This window comes from Cherax quadricarinatus, chromosome 98, assembly GCF_038502225.1.
Source record: "Cherax quadricarinatus isolate ZL_2023a chromosome 98, ASM3850222v1, whole genome shotgun sequence".
In the NCBI taxonomy this organism is placed as follows: Eukaryota; Metazoa; Arthropoda; class Malacostraca; order Decapoda; family Parastacidae; genus Cherax; species Cherax quadricarinatus.
Window position 1 is genome coordinate 5085010 of NC_091389.1, and position 20930 is coordinate 5105939.

At 43.6% G+C, this 20930-nt stretch overlaps 1 protein-coding gene across 1 annotated transcript in view; it reads left to right on the plus strand.

The window, feature by feature from the left end:
* Positions 1 to 20930, plus strand: part of LOC128702551 (anoctamin-1-like) — a 118122-nt gene that overhangs the window by 77192 nt on the left and 20000 nt on the right. Inside the window, exons 7-11 of the mRNA XM_070105410.1 lie at positions 3500 to 3714; positions 10403 to 10563; positions 12021 to 12250; positions 14958 to 15122; positions 18068 to 18271. Coding sequence (XP_069961511.1) covers positions 3500 to 3714; positions 10403 to 10563; positions 12021 to 12250; positions 14958 to 15122; positions 18068 to 18271 — 975 coding nt within the window. The remainder of the gene's footprint in view (positions 1 to 3499; positions 3715 to 10402; positions 10564 to 12020; positions 12251 to 14957; positions 15123 to 18067; positions 18272 to 20930) is intronic.

Sequence of the window (20930 nt, forward strand, 5' to 3'; positions counted from 1 at the left end):
ACATATATATATTAATGTTTTTACCAGAATTCCTGATGTATATTTCATTTGAAATTAATATAGGTCCAGAGTGACTTGTGGTGAGATAGGTTATCGTAAGTATCGAAGGACATTTTTTGCGACCTAAGTGTCCTAAAATTCCTAGATGTCTCTGTAACCTTGATAAAGAATAATTATCTTTGTTACCATTTACATCCAGGTAAATTTAATTTTCCAAAAGTAGACTGGTTTGGGTGGCATCCTGGGTGTTAGTGAACTGGTGTCGGTCACATCCTGGGTGTTAGTGGACTGGTGTGGGTCACATCTTTGGTGTTAATGGACTGGTGTGGGTGGCATTCTGGGAGTTGTAGGTTATAGGTAAACACTATGATGATATCAGGTCACTTCTTGGACCACTAATTACTAGAGTTTACCTAGAGAAGGTTTCGGGGGTCAACGTCCCAGCAGTTCGGTCTGAGACCAGGCCTTATGGTGGACCAGGATCTGATCAACCAGGATGTTAACCTAATTTTCATTATTCAGTAAGAACCTCGGCAAAAACATGACTCAGTGACATTTAGAGTGTCTTTCTGTACACAGCTATTTATTTCTACTTACCTTAAGAAAAGAGAGGTGGTACAGATCTATGGATGTGGGATGATGTGCTTATGGTCTACCTGTACCAAAGATGAATATAGGGAATACATATTTGCTCAGTTTACAACTTAAAACGTAACTGCCACATTGGCAGCAGTAACTTTCACATTGACAGTTACTGTCACACTGGCAGTAATAACTGTCACACTGATAGCAGTAACTATCACTACATCTCTCTTGAACTGTCAAATTGTTGACCAATGCAATATTTTTCCTGTGTTCAAGTTTAGTGCCAGAGGGCTTATAGGCCTAGGCAATATAGATTGGGTCTCCACATTCATTATATGCAATATTAAATATATATGTTACTACATAATACCCGGTAGAAGCACCAGTTCAACTGAACTTCAGTCAGAACCGCGTGGTAAACCCTCAGGGATTCACTAATGCGAAGTCATTTTTTTTTATTTTTGGGTCACTTTCAATGAGATTTTTACAGTGATTTAAGCAGCACTTGAAGCCTACACACCGTGTTTGTATTGGCTTTTTACCTTACAAGATAGAATAAAACGAATTGCCCTTTTCTATAGGTCATAAAACTCTCCCTTATCTATAAAATTAGTAAGATGTACAATGATGTAGCTGACAACAGATGAAAGATATGGGATAGATAATATTGATATTAACCTCGTTTGAGCTAAAATATCAATAGATTGCTTAATAAAGTATGTTAAAGTTTATTATTTTTGTTAAGGATTTTTTTTGGGGGGGGGAGAAAAAATCGCAATTCCAATTTACATGGTAGTAGAGCCATCATTACTCAATAACATGAGTAAAAATCATGACACTCCTATAAATACTTTTAGCCAAAAATGAAAAATAGTGTCAATAACTTATTCCTGAGTTATACATATATTATGCATTCTGTAAAAGTCTGGGATGATGGCGCGCCACATTTCAGTATATGGCGCCTTAACACATGTTGGCAGCCCACAGGCGACTGAGCTGTTATCACTTACTAAAGTTGAGTGGAGTCCTCAGTGATGTTGTAATTTAGTGTATTTAGAATGAAACAATCATAAAAATCTTAATTTTTGGAGGAAAAAAAAACACGAATTCCCATCATGTCTTTTTGATGATGGCCAGACCAAAAAAAAATCACATTTTTGGAAAAACATACTTAAAAATATGACAGAAACAAGCTAATTACATCAACATGTTGCCAGAATTATGCACAATTTTCCTTATAATCATTCGTAAAAAAATCACCCCTTCCTTGGATCTCAGTAATTACTGGCATTAATTTTTTTGCAGGGTCTTTTAATGCAGAAAATTAACCTCTTTTTTTAAATCCAAAAATTCAGTTTTTTTGGTGCACTCGTGGAGATGCTTTGAACAATGCCATGACAATTAATGGGTTAATCTTATTCAGGGAAAAGACCCATAAATATCTGGCTTCCTAATGGTTCACAATAATGGAACTCATGTAAATTACTGAGACATCTGCATTTTCTCTTGACCACATTTGGACAAACGTAACTTCTCCTCTAATAGCGTAATAACTAATAACCCAAATGATCAGTACCCATCATCTGTTACCAACATAGCCAAATCGCCTGGACCCATCATGTCACATAAAGACACCACAACAATGTTTCAGTGAATATTTTCACGTCTATAAATACCATTGACTGGAAGAGAGAATTCAGTAAGTCACTTTGGCTGACCTTTTTTTGGGCTATCCAAGGTTCTATACACATACACTGCTGTGTATGATAATCTATGTAACTGTATTTGTGTATACCTGAATAAACTTACCAAGATATTCACTCGTGTCCAAGTTTGCTTAAGAAATTGAATGCCTCCATTGGAAACTAGCCCTTATAACCAAATAAGTTATAGCAAAAATATCAAATAGCCTTTGGCTAAGCAACATCCTCCATGCAGTCTTTGACAAGAGAACGGTATTAATTCCCAAAGAATTCTTTAATATATATACTTATTCCTTACTCTTCTCATGAAGAAATCTTAAGTTAGACACATGTGCAACTCTTGGGTATCTTTATTGAGGAAACGTTTCGCCACACAGTGGCTTCATCAGTCCATACAAAGGATAAACTTGAAGAACAGGAGGAGAATGAGGTAATCAGTCAATCAGCCTTGAGTCGATGTGGTCAGTCCATCACCAGTCCACTAACACCCAGGATGTGACCCACACCAGTCCACTAACACCCAGGATGTGACCCACACCAGTCCACTAACACCCAGGATGTGACCCACACCAGTCCACTAACACCCAGGATGTGACCCACACCAGTCCACTAACTCCCAGGATGTGACCCACACCAGTCCACTAACACCCAGGATGTGACCCACACCAGTCCACTAACACCCAGGATGTGACCCACACCAGTCCACTAACTCCCAGTACCCATTTTACTGATGGGGGATCATTAAGATAAGATAAGATAAGATTTCGTTCGGATTTTTAACCCCGGAGGGTTAGCCACCCAGGATAACCCAAGAAAGTCAGTGCGTCATCGAGGACTGTCTAACTTATTTCCATTGTGGTCCTTAATCTTGTCCCCCAGGATGCGACCCACACCAGTCGACTAACACCCAGGTACCTATTTGCTGCTAGGTGAACAGGACAACAGGTGTAAGGAAACGTGTCGAAATGTTTCCACCCACCGGGAATCGAACCCGGGCCCTCCGTGTGTGAAGCGGGAGCTTTAGCCACCAGGCCACCGGGCCAACTGGTTGTAAAGAAACACACCCAGTGTTTTATCCTCGCTGGAAATCGAACCCAGACCCTTGCCGTGTGAAGCGAGAGCTTTAGCCACCAAGCCATGGGGCACAATAGTCACTTAGGTAGGCATAAAATAAACAGTAAGCAACCCTAGTAACAAGACCTGTGTTGCAGGCCAGAAAACTATCAACACTACACACACACTGGGCCTCACTCAGAAACATAGGCAAGATGCAGCCTCTGGATATCATCAAGGGATACTTCGGAGCCAAGGTGGCTCTCTACTTCTCCTGGCTAGGCTTCTACACTAGCATGTTAATCCCAGCTTCTCTTGTCGGAGTCTTGTGTTTCATCTACGCTCTGGCCACCGTCCATCACCATCAACCCAGGTGAGTATGCTCCTGTGAGCTTTTATGCCTTTATAGCGGTAAAAGTGCTCTTGTTCCAAGAAGTTTGAGACACCCTCTGCTTCCTTGGATCATATTATTTCTCATTCTGTAGGTGCTGTATGACTCATGCACAGCATATTAGTGGATTTTGTGTTTAGCTCAGTGGAACCTCGTTTTTCGGACATACCGGACCCTAACAAACCCGAGTCAAATCAAGTTTTTTTTTCTGGATTACTAACGTGCTGATTTGTTTAAAAGTCTTACTTCAGAAGTGCTTTGAAGTGATCTCTGCCAGTGACCTAACTCTCAGAGACTTGGAAGAGTTAATTCAGCATCCTCTAGTCTAGTGTGTGAGGCTGATAATTACTGCCTGGGAAATGCTGTTTCGGACATCGAACTTTTCGCAGTTCGAACACCATCTAGTAACTAATTAAGTTCAAACAGTGGGGTTCCACTCTATATTTTATTACATAAAAATTACGGTTTGTATTACTGCAGACAGTAATACAAAAAAAACGTTTAGATGTTTATATGTGTGTTGGGTACTGTGCGATCTCAATTAAGTGTGCATTTATCTCATAACCCCAGCCACTTTCTAGCTTAGTGGTTCTTAACCTGGGTTCGATCGAACCCCACACAGGACACACACACACACACACACACACACACACACACACACACACACACACACACACACACTCCACTTGTATGATTCGTGATGTCACACCCAGCTTAGCCATCACTGGTTGCAGCTGATCAAGCCACATCGCTTGGCCTTGATATCTGTGCTGCAGGGAATTTGGGGCACTCAGTCAACTTGTGACTGTCATGGCTGTACGCCATTTGTGATTTTCTACCTAATCTTTCAGTCACTGCATACTCTGTCGAGCAAAACAAGAAAGTGGTTGGACGAATACATATAACAGAACGTGATAGGAGTCAGCGTCCTTAATACATGATTTGCAATGCCAAGTTGAGCAATTCTAGTCTAGCATTGGCAAAACTATGGGAGCACTTCCTAAAGGTGCATGAAGATGGGAAATACAAGAACACAACGCTGGCTGAATTGAAGGTGAAGAGACAGAGTTATCGAAAAGGCTACTCTGCCTGTTCTCGGCTTTGTACCCATCGACAAACTGATCCTCACAGCATCGTACGAAGTTGTGTACCTGATGGCAAAGCTGGGCAAACCACACACCATTCGCGAAACACTTAAAACCAGCAGCGTTGATGATGGCAAATATCATGATGGGAAAAGCTGCTGGAGATAAGTTATCCAGAGTTCCTCTTTCTAATGACACCGTCAGTAGCGGAATAGAGAACATGAGTGATGACATCTTGGCTCAATTAGCTGCAGATCTGATTTCAAGCCCAGCGAAATCCGGCCTCCAACTCGACGAGACCACCGACGTTCCCAGTAAGCAAGCTTGTTGTATTCGTGTGCTATGTGAGAGACGATGTGATAAAGAAAGTTTTTCTTTATTTTGTAAGCCTCTTACAAGAGCAACCAAGGCAGCCGAAGTGAAGAAACTTATGGATCACTTCTTCAGAGACAACGATCTTTCGTGGAATATGGTTTCTGCAGTTCGGACGGAGCTCCAGTCATGCTGGGACGAAAGTCTGGCTTCGGAGCGCTGCTGGAACCCGATACCACACATCATTGCTACGCTGTGTTCTGCACAGGTATGCGTTGGCAACAAAATCCTTGCCTCCAGAACTGGCAGAAGTATTGAAAATTGTAGTGGAATGCATGAACTACGCGCGAAATAGTGATACGAAGCACCGCATCTTCAAAGAGCTGTATAACGAAATAGTCTCTGAATTCGAGGTACTTATGTAGCATTCTAACGTTGGGTGGTTATCCCGTGTTTTTGCCTTGTGTGTGGAATTAGCCCTAATTTTGCGAGAGCACCAACATTGTCACTCAGATTGCTTCGCAAATTCTGAGTCCATTCTCATTTCGGCGTACATGGCCGATATCTTCGATGCTCTCAACCATCTCAATCGACAGATGCGGGGCGGTGGTGTCAACAACATCGAAGCCAAAGAAAACCTGAAGCCTTTTGAAAGGAAACTACCATTATGGAAACTACAAACAATATTATTATTATAATAAAAAAGAAGGCTTTCCCCTGCTGGACGACTGTGTAACATCGAAGACGTGTCTGGAATCGAAGACATTTCTGTACCCGGGGAACTGAAGCCAGCAGTTACCATGTACTCAGATGAACTCTCAAAGTCTCTCGAAGGATACTTCCTCACCAAAGTGTCATATCCAGCATGGGTGAGACAGCCGTTCACGTTCAGTGTTGTGACACCAGGTGTCAGTGATGAATACCTCAACAAAATCATTAAACTTCAGCAGTCAGGTTCAACAGCAGCTCTTCAGAACAACAACGATCTCAATGTTTTGGTGTCACCAAATCGTAGCATTACCCTCTTATTGCTAAGCAAGCCCTTGATATATACACCCCGCTTGTTACAATGTATCTTTGCAAGCAATACTTTTCCAGGATGGTAGACATCAAAACGAAAAAACAACAACAGACTGTTGCGAATATATGAGAGCTGCTCTTTTTTTTACACAGGGTTTGACAAGGTTAAGGATCCCTAGCTTTATTGACAAGCTATTTACAGGTTAAGGATTCCTAACTTTATTGGCAAGCTAAGAGCTGTTACCTACATCAACTCATTTGAAAGCATTTTTGTTATGAGACATACAAGTAGGGAACAGGATGAAGTTGGAGCCATCTGTGGGCCAGCTGTGGACCATCTGTGGGCCAGTATTTTCATTTAATCAACTGACTTTATCTCGTTAACATCATAATGCTGTACGAATGTGTTCCATACTCGAGTCATCTTGGGGATAAATGATCTCAGATCAAGTGATGTTCTGGAGAAGGGTACAGCCAGAGTGAAGTTGCTGCTGGCTGCCCGTCTTGTGGTATAGAAGCTTGCTTAACACTGCCCTCGAAGTGGATCCAAGTGTGGTACTTTGACAATATTGGCCTTGTACATAACAGTAATGCCACCCACATCCCTCCTGTGTTGAAGGCTCTGCTGAAATGACAGATCTCTCCAGGTGACAGATTTATCCAGGTGACAGATCTATCCAGGTGACAGATCTATCCAGGTGACAGATCTATCCAGGTTACAGATCTATCCAGGTGATAGATCTATCCAGGTGACAGATCTATCCAGGTGATAGATCTATCCAGGTGATAGATCTATCCAGGTGATAGATCTATCCAGGTGATAGATCTATCCAGGTGATAGATCTATCCAGGTGACAGATCTATCCAGGTGACAGATCTATCCAGGTGACAGATCTATCCAGGTGACAGATCTATCCAGGTGACAGATCTATCCAGGTGACAGATCTATCCAGGTGACAGATCTATCCAGGTGACAGATCTATCCAGGTGACAGATCTATCCAGGTTACAGATCTATCCAGGTGATAGATCTATCCAGGTGATAGATCTATCCAGGTGACAGATCTATCCAGGTGACAGATCTATCCAGGTGACAGATCTATCCAGGTGACAGATCTATCCAGGTGACAGATCTATCCAGGTGACAGATCTATCCAGGTGACAGATCTATCCAGGTGACAGATCTGTCCAGGTTACAGATCTGTCCAGGTGACAGATCTGTCCAGGTGACAGATCTGTCCAGGTGACAGATCTGTCCAGGTGACAGATCTGTCCAGGTGACAGATCTGTCCAGGTGACAGATCTATCCAGGTGACAGATCTATCCAGGTGACAGATCTATCCAGGTGACAGATCTATCCAGGTGACAGATCTATCCAGGTGACAGATCTATCCAGGTGACAGATCTATCCAGGTGGCAGATCTATCCAGGTGATAGATCTATCCAGGTGATAGATCTATCCAGGTGACAGATCTATCCAGGTGACAGATCTATCCAGGTGACAGATCTATCCAGGTGACAGATCTATCCAGGTGACAGATCTATCCAGGTGACAGATCTATCCAGGTGACAGATCTATCCAGGTTACAGATCTATCCAGGTGACAGATCTATCCAGGTGACAGATCTATCCAGGTGACAGATCTATCCAGGTGACAGATCTATCCAGGTGGCAGATCTATCCAGGTGACAGATCTATCCAGGTGACAGATCTATCCAGGTGACAGATCTATCCAGGTTACAGATCTATCCAGGTGACAGATCTATCCAGGTGACAGATCTATCCAGGTGACAGATCTATCCAGGTGACAGATCTATTCACGTTTCGTTTTTCCAACTACGAAGGTTCGGTGAATGCACGGATGAAATTTGCGAGGTTCAGTACCACTAACAAGGTTCAGAACCACTGTGATAGACAAACAGGCATACTTCACTTACCAAAATGAACACACCCCACTTTTAAATGCACAGTGGGCAACGCATATACCCCATACCCAGGTACCAAGCATTGTGAGTTCATTACCTTTGTAAATTGTGAGTTCATTACCTCTGTAACTTGCTCAGCTATCAAAACTTTGGAGTCCAGTCCCTGGACCAATTATGTACCTCTGTAATCTTTTGACTACCGCCCACAGGATGGGTATGGGGTGACTACCGCCCACAGGATGGGTATGTGGTGACTACCGCCCACAGGATGGGTATGGGGTGCATAATAAACATATTAAACTAAACAAGTCCCTAAGCTCCCTAATGTTATGCCCCTGCTAAATAACAAACCAAGATTGTAATCTTTGAAAGCATACAGCTTAGCTAATTTATCAGTTCTATCATGCATCTGAAGACCAATGTGAGATGGAATCCACAGCATGTGCACTCTGACTCCACTGTCCACAATCCTACCATACCTGTGTCTGGCTTCTGACACAAGCATGACACAATCTTACCATACCTGTGTCTGGCTTCTGACACAAGAATGACACAATCTTACCATACCTGTGTCTGGCTTCTGACACAAGCATGACACAATCTTACCATACCTGTGTCTGACTTCTGACACAAGCATGACACAATCTTACCATACCTGTGTCTGGCTTCTGACACAAGCATGACACAATCTTACCATACCTGTGTCTGACTTCTGACACAAGCATGACACAATCTTACCATACCTGTGTCTGGCTTCTGACACAAGCATGATAAATTTATACTTAATGAGTTGAGAGCACTTAAATGGACGCATTTAAGTGCACGGAGCAGAGTAGAGGCCCAGGGTGGTGGTGGAAGGATATCTGGTATCGTCGTGGGTAGGGGTGGTAGGATTTACCTGAAGATTGTTGGATAAGTGACGACACGTCGTTATTGGTTAACGAATATACGAGGCTGGACGTGCTGGAAGGGGTCGTTGAGATGTATGGTAGGGCGACAGGTATGACAGTAAATGTGGGTAAATCAAAGGTAATGGGGTTGGGTGAGTGGGTTAGCCATGAGGTAAGAGGTTGATCTGTAGTAATAAATGTGGATTGATATTCAAAGATTTTGGGGATAGTGTATATGGAGGGTTCGAGATGTGGCGAGGGTGGTCAATGTGGAGAGAGTGTAGAACAGTGTGGTAAATAGAATGCAGGGGATAAGGCCGCGTTATTTGCTATTGGTGCAGAGGGTTATCGTTGTCAATGTCCTGTATAGTAACGTGTGGTACGTTGCTAATGTTTCCCCTCTCACTAGGGAGGTGATTATCAAATGGTATACAATACCGACAGGTTGGTAGATAAGACACATAGGAAACATTTAGGCAACTTTATTCCGAAACGTTTCGCCTACACAGTAGGCTTCTTCAGTCGAGTACAGAAAGTAGGCAGGAACAGTAGAGATGTGGAGACGATGTAATCAGTCCATCACCCTTAAAGTCGTAGATTTGAGGTTGTCAGTCTTCACATCTCTACTGCTCCCGCCTACTTTCTCTACTCGACTGAAGAAGCCTACCGTGTAGACGAAACGTTTCGGAATAAAGTTGCCTAAATGTTGCCTATGTGTCTTATCTACCTCACTAGGGAGGTGATAGGTAGGATTCAAATGAGGGTATTTCCATTCTTATGGTCTTCCAGATAACTGCTGCAGCATACAGGCGCCTGGCAAACCCGAGAATAGAGTTCCGATACCTTAATAAGGAATCGTTCAAGACACTGTACACCGTATACATCAGGCCCATACTGGAGTACGCAGCACCTGTTTGGAACCCACACTTGATCAACCACGTCTAGAAATTAGAGAAAGTGCAAAGGTTTGCAACAAGATTAGTTCCAGAGCTAAGGGGATTGTTCTATGAAGAAAGATTAAGGGAAATAAGCCTGACGACACTGGAGGACAGGAAGGTCAGGGGAATAGACAAGGTGGACAGAGACAGGATGTTCCAGAGATGGGACACAGAAACAAGGGGACACAATTGGAAGTTGAAGACTCAGATGAGTCAAAGGGATGTTAGGAAGTATTTCTTCAGTTATAGAGCTGTCAGGTAGTGGAATAGCCTAGCAAGTGAGGTAGTGGAGGCAGGAACCATACATATCTTTAAGATTAGGTATGATAAAGCTCATGGAGCAGGGAGAGAGAGGACCTAGTAGCACTCAGTGAAGAGGCGGAGCCAGGAGCTGAGTCTCGACCCTTGCAACCACAATTAGGTGAGTATATACACACACACACACACGCACACACCTACCTTTATCTTCCTAAAGTACTCATAAACATAAAAATATTTCAGTAATGATATATGTGACGCTGGTCAGAACGTCACAATGTGTCCACTATGTGACTACCACTGTGACTTCTGGAAGCTGGAAGCTGCCTGCTACCCTGCCAAGCTCTCTTACCTGGTCGACAACCCTGCCACTGTCTTCTTTGCTGTCTTCATGTCTCTGTGGGGTCAGTCAATATTATTATTATTATTATTGTTTGTTATTATTATCATTACTATTAATGTTTTAATTATGGTTGGAGTGGTTATAGAGATGTGCAAAATCCAATGGGGAACTGCCCCTAAATTGGCAGTCTAACGTAATGCAATATTGCTTTCGATTCCTTCCTGTTAGAGGCCTGGGTTAGCCTACACACACACACACACACACACACACACACACACACACACACACACACACACACACACACACACACACACACATACACACACACACACAGCTCAAGGGAATGTCGTACGAGGAAAGGTTAAGGGAAATCGGACTGACGACACTGGAGGACAGAAGGGTCAGGGGAGACATGATAACGACATACAAGATACTGCGGGGAATAGACAAGGTGGACAGAGATAGGATGTTCCAGAGAGGGGACACAGGGACAAGGGGTCACAACTGGAAGCTGAAGACTCAGACTAGTCACAGGGACGTTAGGAAGTATTTCTTCAGTCATAGAGTTGTCAGCAAGTGGAATAGCCTAGCAAGTGAAGTAGTGGAGGCAGGAACCATACATAGTTTTAAGAAGAGGTATGACAAAGCTCAGGAAACAGAGAGAGAGAGGATCCAGTAGCGATCAGTGAAGAGGCGGGGCCAGGAGCTGAGTATCGACCCCTGCAACCACAATTAGGTGAGTACAATTAGGTGAGTACACACACACACACACACACACACACACACACACACACACACACACACACACACACACACACACACACACACACACACACGTATAACAGGAAAGGCACTGCAATGGATCAGAGAATGCCTGACAGGGAGGCAACAACAGCGAGTCATGGTACGTGATGAAGTGAGAGTAAGACACATGTGCAACATCTGGGTATCTTTATTGTAGACGTTTCGCCATCCAGTGGCTTTATCAATACAAATTCTAGGACATAACTTGAAGACAGTAGAACTATGTACAGAAGATGAGGTAATCAGTCCCTCAACCTAGGAGTAGGTGCGAACAGCACCATAGTCGTGGAGATTCTGAAGCAGAAGAAAGAATCCTGGCGCTTATATAGTAACGTCAGGTGTAGCAGACGAGGGCATAGTCACTGGTAGGCGGGATTCCCCAGTGGAAGTAGGTCCTTCCCAAAGAGATGGGTTAGTTGTAGTGGTAGTTGTCGTGAAGGTTATGTACATGTCCTCAGAATTAAGATTCCATGATGTTGCAGTGTCTGACAAGTTGTGTACACAACGTGATGAAGTATCACAGTGGGCGCCAGTGACGAGCGGGGTTCCACAGGGGTCGGTCCTAGAGACCAGTGCTGTTCTTGGTATATGTGAATGACATGATGGAAGGGATAGACTCAGAAGTGTCCCTGTTTGCAGATGATGTGAAGTTAATGCTTCTTGAAATACTAAAAAAACTTGACTTACAGTTTTTATTATCATTATTCATGACAGCCAAGATCTTCTTGAAGTTATGGAAGCGATACTCAGCAGAGATCAGCCACCGATGGGACCTGACGGACTACAATATGAGAGAGGAGCCTCCGAGAGCCGAGTACCTAGCTAAGCTAAAGGACGTAGGAACTCGTCCCAACGCAGTCACTGGCTACCCCGAGCCTTATCCACCCTTCTGCAGGATGAGGTTCCCTAGGATTGTCCTTAGCGTCTCCACTGTTCTCCTACTGGTTAGTGGTGATGGTTTAAGTGGCGTAATCTTGCTGTCAGTGGTGATTCCATTGTTATTGTTGGTTTAGTTAGCAGTAGTTATGTTGTTAATGATGTGCCTTCGAGCCCTGTGTGGGTGGGGTTTGTGGCAGCCCAAGGTACCTAGCTTCTCCCTCCGAGCCCCGTGAGGGCGGGTAATGTGGCTAGGCCTGGGGACAGTTGGTCCCAGAAGATGAGGAGGTACTTGTACCTCCTCCCATGGCAGACATAGAAGATGAGGAGGTACTTGTACCTCCTCCCATGGCAGACATAGAAGATGAGGGGGTACTTGTACCTCCTCCCATGGCAGACATAGAAGATGAGGAGGTACCTGTACCTCCCCCCATAGTAGACATAGGTCTCAGACACTCCTAAGAGAGGGAGCCAAGACCGGGCGATTATACCGAATCGAATTCACTCACCATGTTAAGAGAGAGCTTTAGCCATAGGGCCACAAGGCACCTGAATCGATTCCACAGCCTTCGTATATGAGCCGAACAACCTACCACTTTAGCCATGAGCCATCTGTCAGTAAACAGACTCTGGAAAAGACAGTTTTCTCTAATATATGTCCTGATCTATACCCAAGTGTCTTCTTCCACATCTTTCTACGTCTATGATATTTTTCACATAAACTGTTTTCTATTCCTGGGTTGAGGCACTTATGGTTTAGTGCTTTCCTCTGATTGTAAGAACATGAGGAGCACTGCGGCAGGCCTACTGGGCCATACAGTGGATTGTGCAAGAAAGGTATAAAATACCGACAATATGAAAGTTAAGACACATGTGCAACATCTGGATATCTTTATTGTAGTAGACGTTTCGCCATCCAGTGGCTTTATCAATACAGATTCTAGGACATAATAGGAAGACAGTAGAACTATATACAAAAGATGAGGTAATCAGTCCCTCGGCCTTGGAGTTAGTGTTCACAGCATCGTGGTGGAGGAGAGTCTGGAGCAAAGGCAAGAAGACTGGCGCTTTTTATAGGCGTCAGTGAATGGGACGGGCAGCAGACGAGGGCGGTCACTGGTAGGCGGGATTCCCCAGTGGAAGTGGGTCCTTCCCAAAGAGATGGGTTAGTTGCAGCAGCCGTGAGGACATCTACAAGACCTTCTTCACGGCTGCTGCAACTAACCCATCTCTTTGGGAAGGACCCACTTCCACTGGGGAATCCCGCCTACCAGTGACCGCCCTCGTCTGCTGCCCGTCCCATTCACTGACGCCTATAAAAAGCGCCAGTCTTCTTGCCTTTGCTCCAGACTCTCCTCCACCACGATGCTGTGAACACTAACTCCAAGGCCGAGGGACTGATTACCTCATCTTTTGTATATAGTTCTACTGTCTTCCTATTATGTCCTAGAATCTGTATTGATAAAGCCACTGGATGGCGAAACGTCTACTACAATAAAGATATCCAGATGTTGCACATGTGTCTTAACTTTCATACAGTGGATTGTCCTTTGGCTTGGTTGGCACGCTCTCGCCTCACACACTGAGTGTCTGGGGTTCAATCCCCGGCACAGGTGAAAACGAACATTAAAATGGTATAAAATACCGACAGATTGTTAGGTAAGACACATATGCAACAGTTAGGTATCTTTATTTCGAAACGTTTCGCCTACACAGTAGGCTTCTTCAGTCGAGTACAGAAAAGTTGATAGAAGCAGAAGATACTTGAAGACGATGTAATCAGTCCATCACCCTTAAAGTTTTGAGGTGGTCAGTCCCTCAGTCTGGAGAAGAGCATTGTTCCGTTGTCTGAAACAATATTGTTTCAGACAACGGAACAATGCTCTTCTCCAGACTGAGGGACTGACCACCTCAAAACTTTAAGGGTGATGGACTGATTACATCGTCTTCAAGTATCTTCTGCTTCTATCAACTTTTCTGTACTCGACTGAAGAAGCCTACTGTGTAGGCGAAACGTTTCGAAATAAAGATACCTAACTGTTGCATATGTGTCTTACCTAACACAGGTGAAAACGTTGGGCGTCTTTCCTTATACCTGCTGTCCCTGTTCACCTAGCAGTAAGTAGGTACCTGGGTGTTAGTCACCTTATATCTGCTGACTCTTCACCTAGCAGTAAATAGGTACCTGGGTGTTAGTCACCTTACACCTGTTGTCTCTATTCACGTAGCAGTAAGTGACTAACATGCGGGTAGAACATAAGAACATAAGAACATAAGAATGTAGGAACACTGCAGAAGGCCTACTGGCCCATACGAGGCAGGTCCTTATCAAAACGACATCTAGCTTTAGGTAGATGTCGTTTTGATAAGGACCTGCCTCGTATGGGCCAGTAGGCCTTCTGCAGTGTTCCTACATTCTTATGTTCTTATGTTCTTATGTTCTACCCGCATGTTAGTCACTTTACACCTTCTCTCCCTGTTCACCTAGCAGTAAGTAGGTACCTGGGTGTTAATGAACTGGTGTGGGTGGCATCCTGGGGGAAATAAGACAGACAGTCCTAGATGACACACTGACTTTGTTGGGTTATCCTGGCTGGATAACATTCTCTACCCCGGGTAATCTTGGGCGGATAACACTACCTACTCTGGGTTATCCTGGCTGGATAACATTCTCTACCCCGGGTAATCTTGGGCGGATAACACTACCTACTCTGGGTTATCCTGGGTGGATAACCCTCGTCAGGGCTACAAATCCAAGAAATCTTAACTTTGCAGATAACGATGGGTGTAGCGGCTATGGCTGGGGTGATCGTGTATCGCATGTCAGTGTCCGCCGCCCCAATCTTCCGTCACAGAACTCCTAATTCTCCCGATCCTGCCGTGTTTTCCTCCATCACAGCCTCGTTGATCAACTTGTTCTGCATCACCATATTCAACATGGTAGGTTGTCCTTGGAAGCTGAAAAAAAATAGATGGTACAAGTGTCTTATCTCTGGAGAACAGTGGACACAGAACCTGTGTAGCGCCTCGTAGTCTTGTATATATCTACAATTGAAATCCTAGTATCAAATACTATTATTTAACTATTATTTACTGTATACATGCATGGCATACAATACCGACATCCAGTGGATTTGTCAATACAAATTCTAGGACATAGTTTGAAGACAGTAGAACTGTATACAGAAGATGAGGTAATCGGTCCCTCAGGTTTGGAGTTGGTCTGAGGATCACCGTAGTCGTGAAGACGCTGCAACATTATGGAATCTTGGTTCTGAGGACATCTCCACAACCTTCTTCATTGTTACTAACCCGTCTCTTGGGTAGGACCTACTTCCACTGGGTAATCCCGCCTACCAGTGACTATGCCTTCGTCTACTACCCGTCCCTTTCCACCTGACGCCAGTATATAAGCACCAGACTTCTTGCCTGTGCTCCAGAATCTACACGACTACAGTGCTCTTCACATCAACTCCAGTTAGGATGGTGTTGTTCCAGAGATGTGGAAGATGACTAATGTAATTCCAATATTTAAATCAGGGGATAATTTGATTCCATCAAATTACCGTCCAATAACCTGACGTCTATAGTAGTTAAAGTATTAGAATCAATTATAGCTGATGTTATTAAAAGTCACCTTGGTTAGTATAATTAGGTTGGATAAGTACATGAGTGGGAGGGGTTGGATTTGAGTGGGACTTTCACATCAGAGCTTATTTCTTGGGTGGCATTGAAAATTGGGTTGGGCAAATGTTTTGTTAGTGGGATGAATTGTAAAGGACCTGCCTAGTATGGGCCAACAGGCCTCCTGCAGTGTTCCTCCTTTCTTATGTTCTTATGTTAATTTGAGTAATGAATCTCAGCATGGGTTCACGAGAGGTCGTTCCTGCCTGACAAATGTACTGACGTTCTTCAATAGAACATTTGAGGCAGTTGACAGTGATAAGGAATATGATATTGTTTATTTGGATTTTAGTAAAGCCTTCGATAGAGTACCTCACAAGAGACTCTTGGGGTGGCCCGGTGGCCTGGTGGCTAAAGCTCCCGCTTCACACACGGAGGGCCCGGGTTCGATTCCCGGCGGGTGGAAAAATTTCGACACGTTTCCTTACACCTGTTGTCCTGTTCACCTAGCAGCAAATAGGTACCTGGGTGTTAGTCGACTGGTGTGGGTGGCATCCTGGGGGACAAGATTAAGGACCACAATGGAAATAAGTTAGACAGTCCTCGATGACGCACTGACTTTCTTGGGTTATCCTGGGTGGCTAACCCTCCGGGGTTAAAAATCCGAACGAAATCTTATCTTATCTTATCTTACCTCACAAGAGACTCTTAAGAAGATTGGCAGCTCATGGTATAATTTGATTCCATAAAATTACCGTCCAATAATCCTGACGTCAACAGTAGGCAAATTATTTAAAATCAATTATAGCTGACATTATTAAAAGTCACATTGAAGGGCATAACTTGATTAATATATCTCAGCATGAGTTCACGAGACGTCGTTAACAACTGAACAAGCATGCTGGTTCAGTTGTTAATGATAAGAGAAGATTTCGTTGGGATTTTTAACCCCGGAGGGTTAGCCACCCAGGATAACCCAAGAAAGTCAGTGCGTCATCGAGGACTGTCTAACTTATTTCCATTGTGGTCCTTAATCTTGTCCCCCAGGATGCCACCCACACCAGTCCACTAACACCCAGGTACCTATTTGCTGCTAGGTGAACAGGACAACAGGTGTAAGGAAACGTGTCGAAATGTTTCCACCCGCCGGGAATCGAACCCGGGCCCTCCGTGTGTGAAGCGGGAGCTGTAGCCACCAGGCCACCAGGCCACCGACCTTTACTAATAATATAATAAGGTCCTGGAGACGTGACTAATGAACAGATAAAATGTTATGTTAGTGCCAGGAATGTCTGTATTATTTATGCTGGACCCTATTTTCAAATTGGCCTTTTCTTGAATTTTGTGTGAAATTGGCAAAAGTAGTAATTTCAGATCACTTTATTGGGTAGTTGAACTAGGTAAATGGGCAGTTTCTTGTACTCAGTCGATAGAATAAAAAGAGTTCTAGCAAAATAGGTATGAGTTTGGTCGACTGGAACAATCTAATTGCTCCAAAATAGGGATCAAAGTGGGCGAAATTGTAGATGCGTAAATATCACCGAGACCATTAACTTCCCAATAACGTAATTCCGTAAGTTTTCCATCAAATTTCATACTTTTGGTTTCATTACCTTCAGAAGATACACAGCAAGAACTTAAGAGATGTTTACATCATATGCATTAGTTGCTATATTGACTGAGACCCACGATGTGGACTCTGGTGATCCCAGCATTGTCGGTCGACAATCAAGACCATGTACGAAAACCAAATCGAAGAAATCAGTTCAAAAATCTATTTGTTCGACAACTAGTCCGTTCGACAACCAAGGTCATTGCATTACTACTGCTACTACTACAACTATTATAATATGCACCTCACTCTGTACCTATATATACCCCTCTGTTCCTGTATTGTTTGCAACAGCTTGGCAAAGTTCCTGGAGGGTGAAAGGTCACATTAGTTGCACTTGTGTCGTTTTACCTAACAAAATGTAAGTGAATGTATAATCTTTATATACTTCTTTTAACTTTAGGTGTCTGCCTTAGGGCTGGTGCACAATTCATGATCCAAGGAACTAGAGTTATCCTCACACTTCTGGGATGAGACATAATTATCACTGATTCTCTAGGATGTGTGTGACCCATATGGGTTTAGTGCCACCTTGTGAATATAATCATAATAATGCTACTGCTACTACTACTACTACTACTACTACTACTACTACTACTACTACTACTACTACTACTAGTAGTATTAATAATAATGTGTGATCATGCAGGTGTACACAAGAGTTGCTGTAAGACTGACGGAATGGGAACTTCACAGAACACAGACGGAACACGAGGACTCCCTCACACTCAAAATGTACTTACTACAGTTTGTCAACTATTACTCCTCCATCTTCTACATAGCGTTCTTCAAGGCTACCTGGCCTGGATACCCAGGCGACTACAACCGCATCTTTGGTTTCCGCAAGGAAGAGGTACAAGTGATAGGTTGTAGTAGGCTGTGAAGATCAGTTGTCTGTGAGGGGTGAATGGTCTGTTAGGATCAGTGGTTTGTGAGAGTCAGTGATCTGTGAGAGTTGAAGATCAGTGAGGGGTCTTTAGCTGTGTGGCAAAGGTAATTTGGGGTGGAACTGGAACCCATGGCAAGCAAGTCCTAAAACTCGCAGAGCAGTGTGGTAACGGTGGGACCAGTTAACTCTAGTAAGATTCATCCAACTAGGTATATTTCTATACACCAAAGGAAGGTTAGCATGGGCCACCACTGTGACCACAAATAAAGCTTTTTCAAGATGAATACCACACCAGCACAACACTCACAACCCATATAAGAGTCAGTATCACTATACTCTTTCATGATCTCCCTTTTAGCCTCCATGTATAACATTCTTTGTTTTCACTGCTGATATCCGTGGCATGCAAAGAGTATGGTACAATTTATTCAGTGTATGTCACACTTCCATATAGGCTGCCTCCCAACCAACAAACCGGGTACTGAGGGTTTAACGATCGGTAGAGTACCCATCGTTAAATCAGTACATTGGTTCATTAGCCAATCACAGGCAAGCCCGCCAAAGCTGATGCAATGTGATTCACTTGTGGTAAGCAATGGCAGACTTGCCTAGCTGCTGGTTGAAAATCATACACTCTTGCTTCTGCCTTGCCAACTGTCACTCTGGTGTACACTTACTGTTCCATCTGTACATATACATAGTGTACATATTTGTATGTACCTGGCTAAGGCAAATATGCATTATAGTTTACTGCTAAGCTCTGTTTGCTTCATTTCCCATTATGACCAGGTCTCACAGGTCATTCTTTACCTGTGTTCGTAATAATATCTAGTATTTCATTACCTAATTTTTTTGTTATTCTCATCATTTTGCTCTTTCCTATGTTCACTTTTAATTTCCTTCTCTTACATACCTTCCCAAATTCGTCCACCAACTTTCGCAGTTTTTCTTCAGAATCTGCCAAAAGTACAGTGTCATCAGCAAAGAGCAACTGTGATAACTCCCACTTTGTGTTAGATCGCTTATCTTTTAATCCCACACCTCTTGTCAACACCCTATCATTCTCTTCTTTCATAACCCAGTCTATAAATATGTTAAATAACCATGATATCACCAAAAATATCTATCTAAGGCCTACTTTTACCTGAGCCTGACTATCGTTATTAAAACTCCTATTTACGCTCGGTAGCCTACCTCCTATTCCATTCACTTGCCACATGTGCCACTTTCCCCTCTTGTCCACCTATCGTGTGCCTTTTCTGAATTGACAAATGGAACGATAAACTTCTTTACCCTTTTCTAAATATTGCTCACTTATGTGCTTCAGTGTGAACACTCGGTCTAAACATCCCTTACCCTTCCTAAAATCTTGTTCGTCTGCGATGTTGCTCTCTGTCTTACTCTTAATTCTTTCAATAATCATTCTACCATTCACTTTTCCTGTTATATTCAACAGGCTTAGTCTCTTTTCTTTTATACAAAGGAACTATGCACCCTTTCTGACAGTCCTTAGGTACCTTACCCTCTTTCATACATTTATTGAACAAATGTACCAACCACTCCATCTTGATCCTGTAAATCCCTGCTGCTTTACCCCCTTTGTCATATGGATGGTGGTGTGTGGGGGGGTTGAGGAATGGAAAATGGGGTAATGATGGGTAAGGGGGAGAAGAGCGGAAGGCGGGAGTAGTTTTATACCTGGTAATGTAACACATTCCAGTGCTGACCGTACTACTGGCAAGACAGTCGCTGTACCATCAAGAGGATTCCCTTCTATTGAAGGGATACTTCGATCCCCCAATCTTCCAAGATGCCTCATCGCGTTAAGATTAAACCTGCAAGTACTAAAGTGGATGATGCCTCAAAGCTTGCACTTGCGGCTGTCCTAAAAGGCAGCCTGCAAGATATTGTCCACTACTGCCATCAAGACTGCATGACCTTTCCTTACTTGCAGGTGAAAAGTCCTGTGTTCGTGAAACGTCTTGACAGAATCGTCACCGCCATCCCAAGTGAAGAACTTGAGTCACTCACCGAAGTACAGAACATCAGGACTTTGGTGGAAACCATAAACATACGAAACACCTCGTCTATGATCAAAATCTCCTTCAAAAACATCACTGTGGCTGCCCAAGCTCTATCTGACGGACGGGCCATTTCTTACTACTTTATTCACCCCAGACACATGGAACCTGGGCCTTTTAAAAACATCTCTTGCAACCGCCATATCAAGGACAAGAAAATCTCTTCTACTTGCGGAAAAGATGACCACGATTACTAATCATGTACCACCGTCATTGTTCCTGCTTGCCTAAACTGCGGCCACATGTCCAGTAAGAAAAAGAATCTTGTCCAAAAAAAGATTACCGATAGATCCCTGGCTGTCTTCAAGACCCCAGGCTGTCTTCAAGATCCCTGGCTGTCTTCAAGACCCCAGGCTGTCTTCAAGATCCCTGGCTGTTTTCAAGATCCCTGGCTGTCTTCAAGATCCCTGGCTGTCTTCAAGACCCCTGGCTGTCTTCAAGACCCCTGGCTGTCTTCAAGACTCCAGGCTGTCTTCAAGACCCCTGGCTGTCTTCAAGATCCCTGGCTGTCTTCAAGATCCCTGACTGTCTTCAAGATCCCT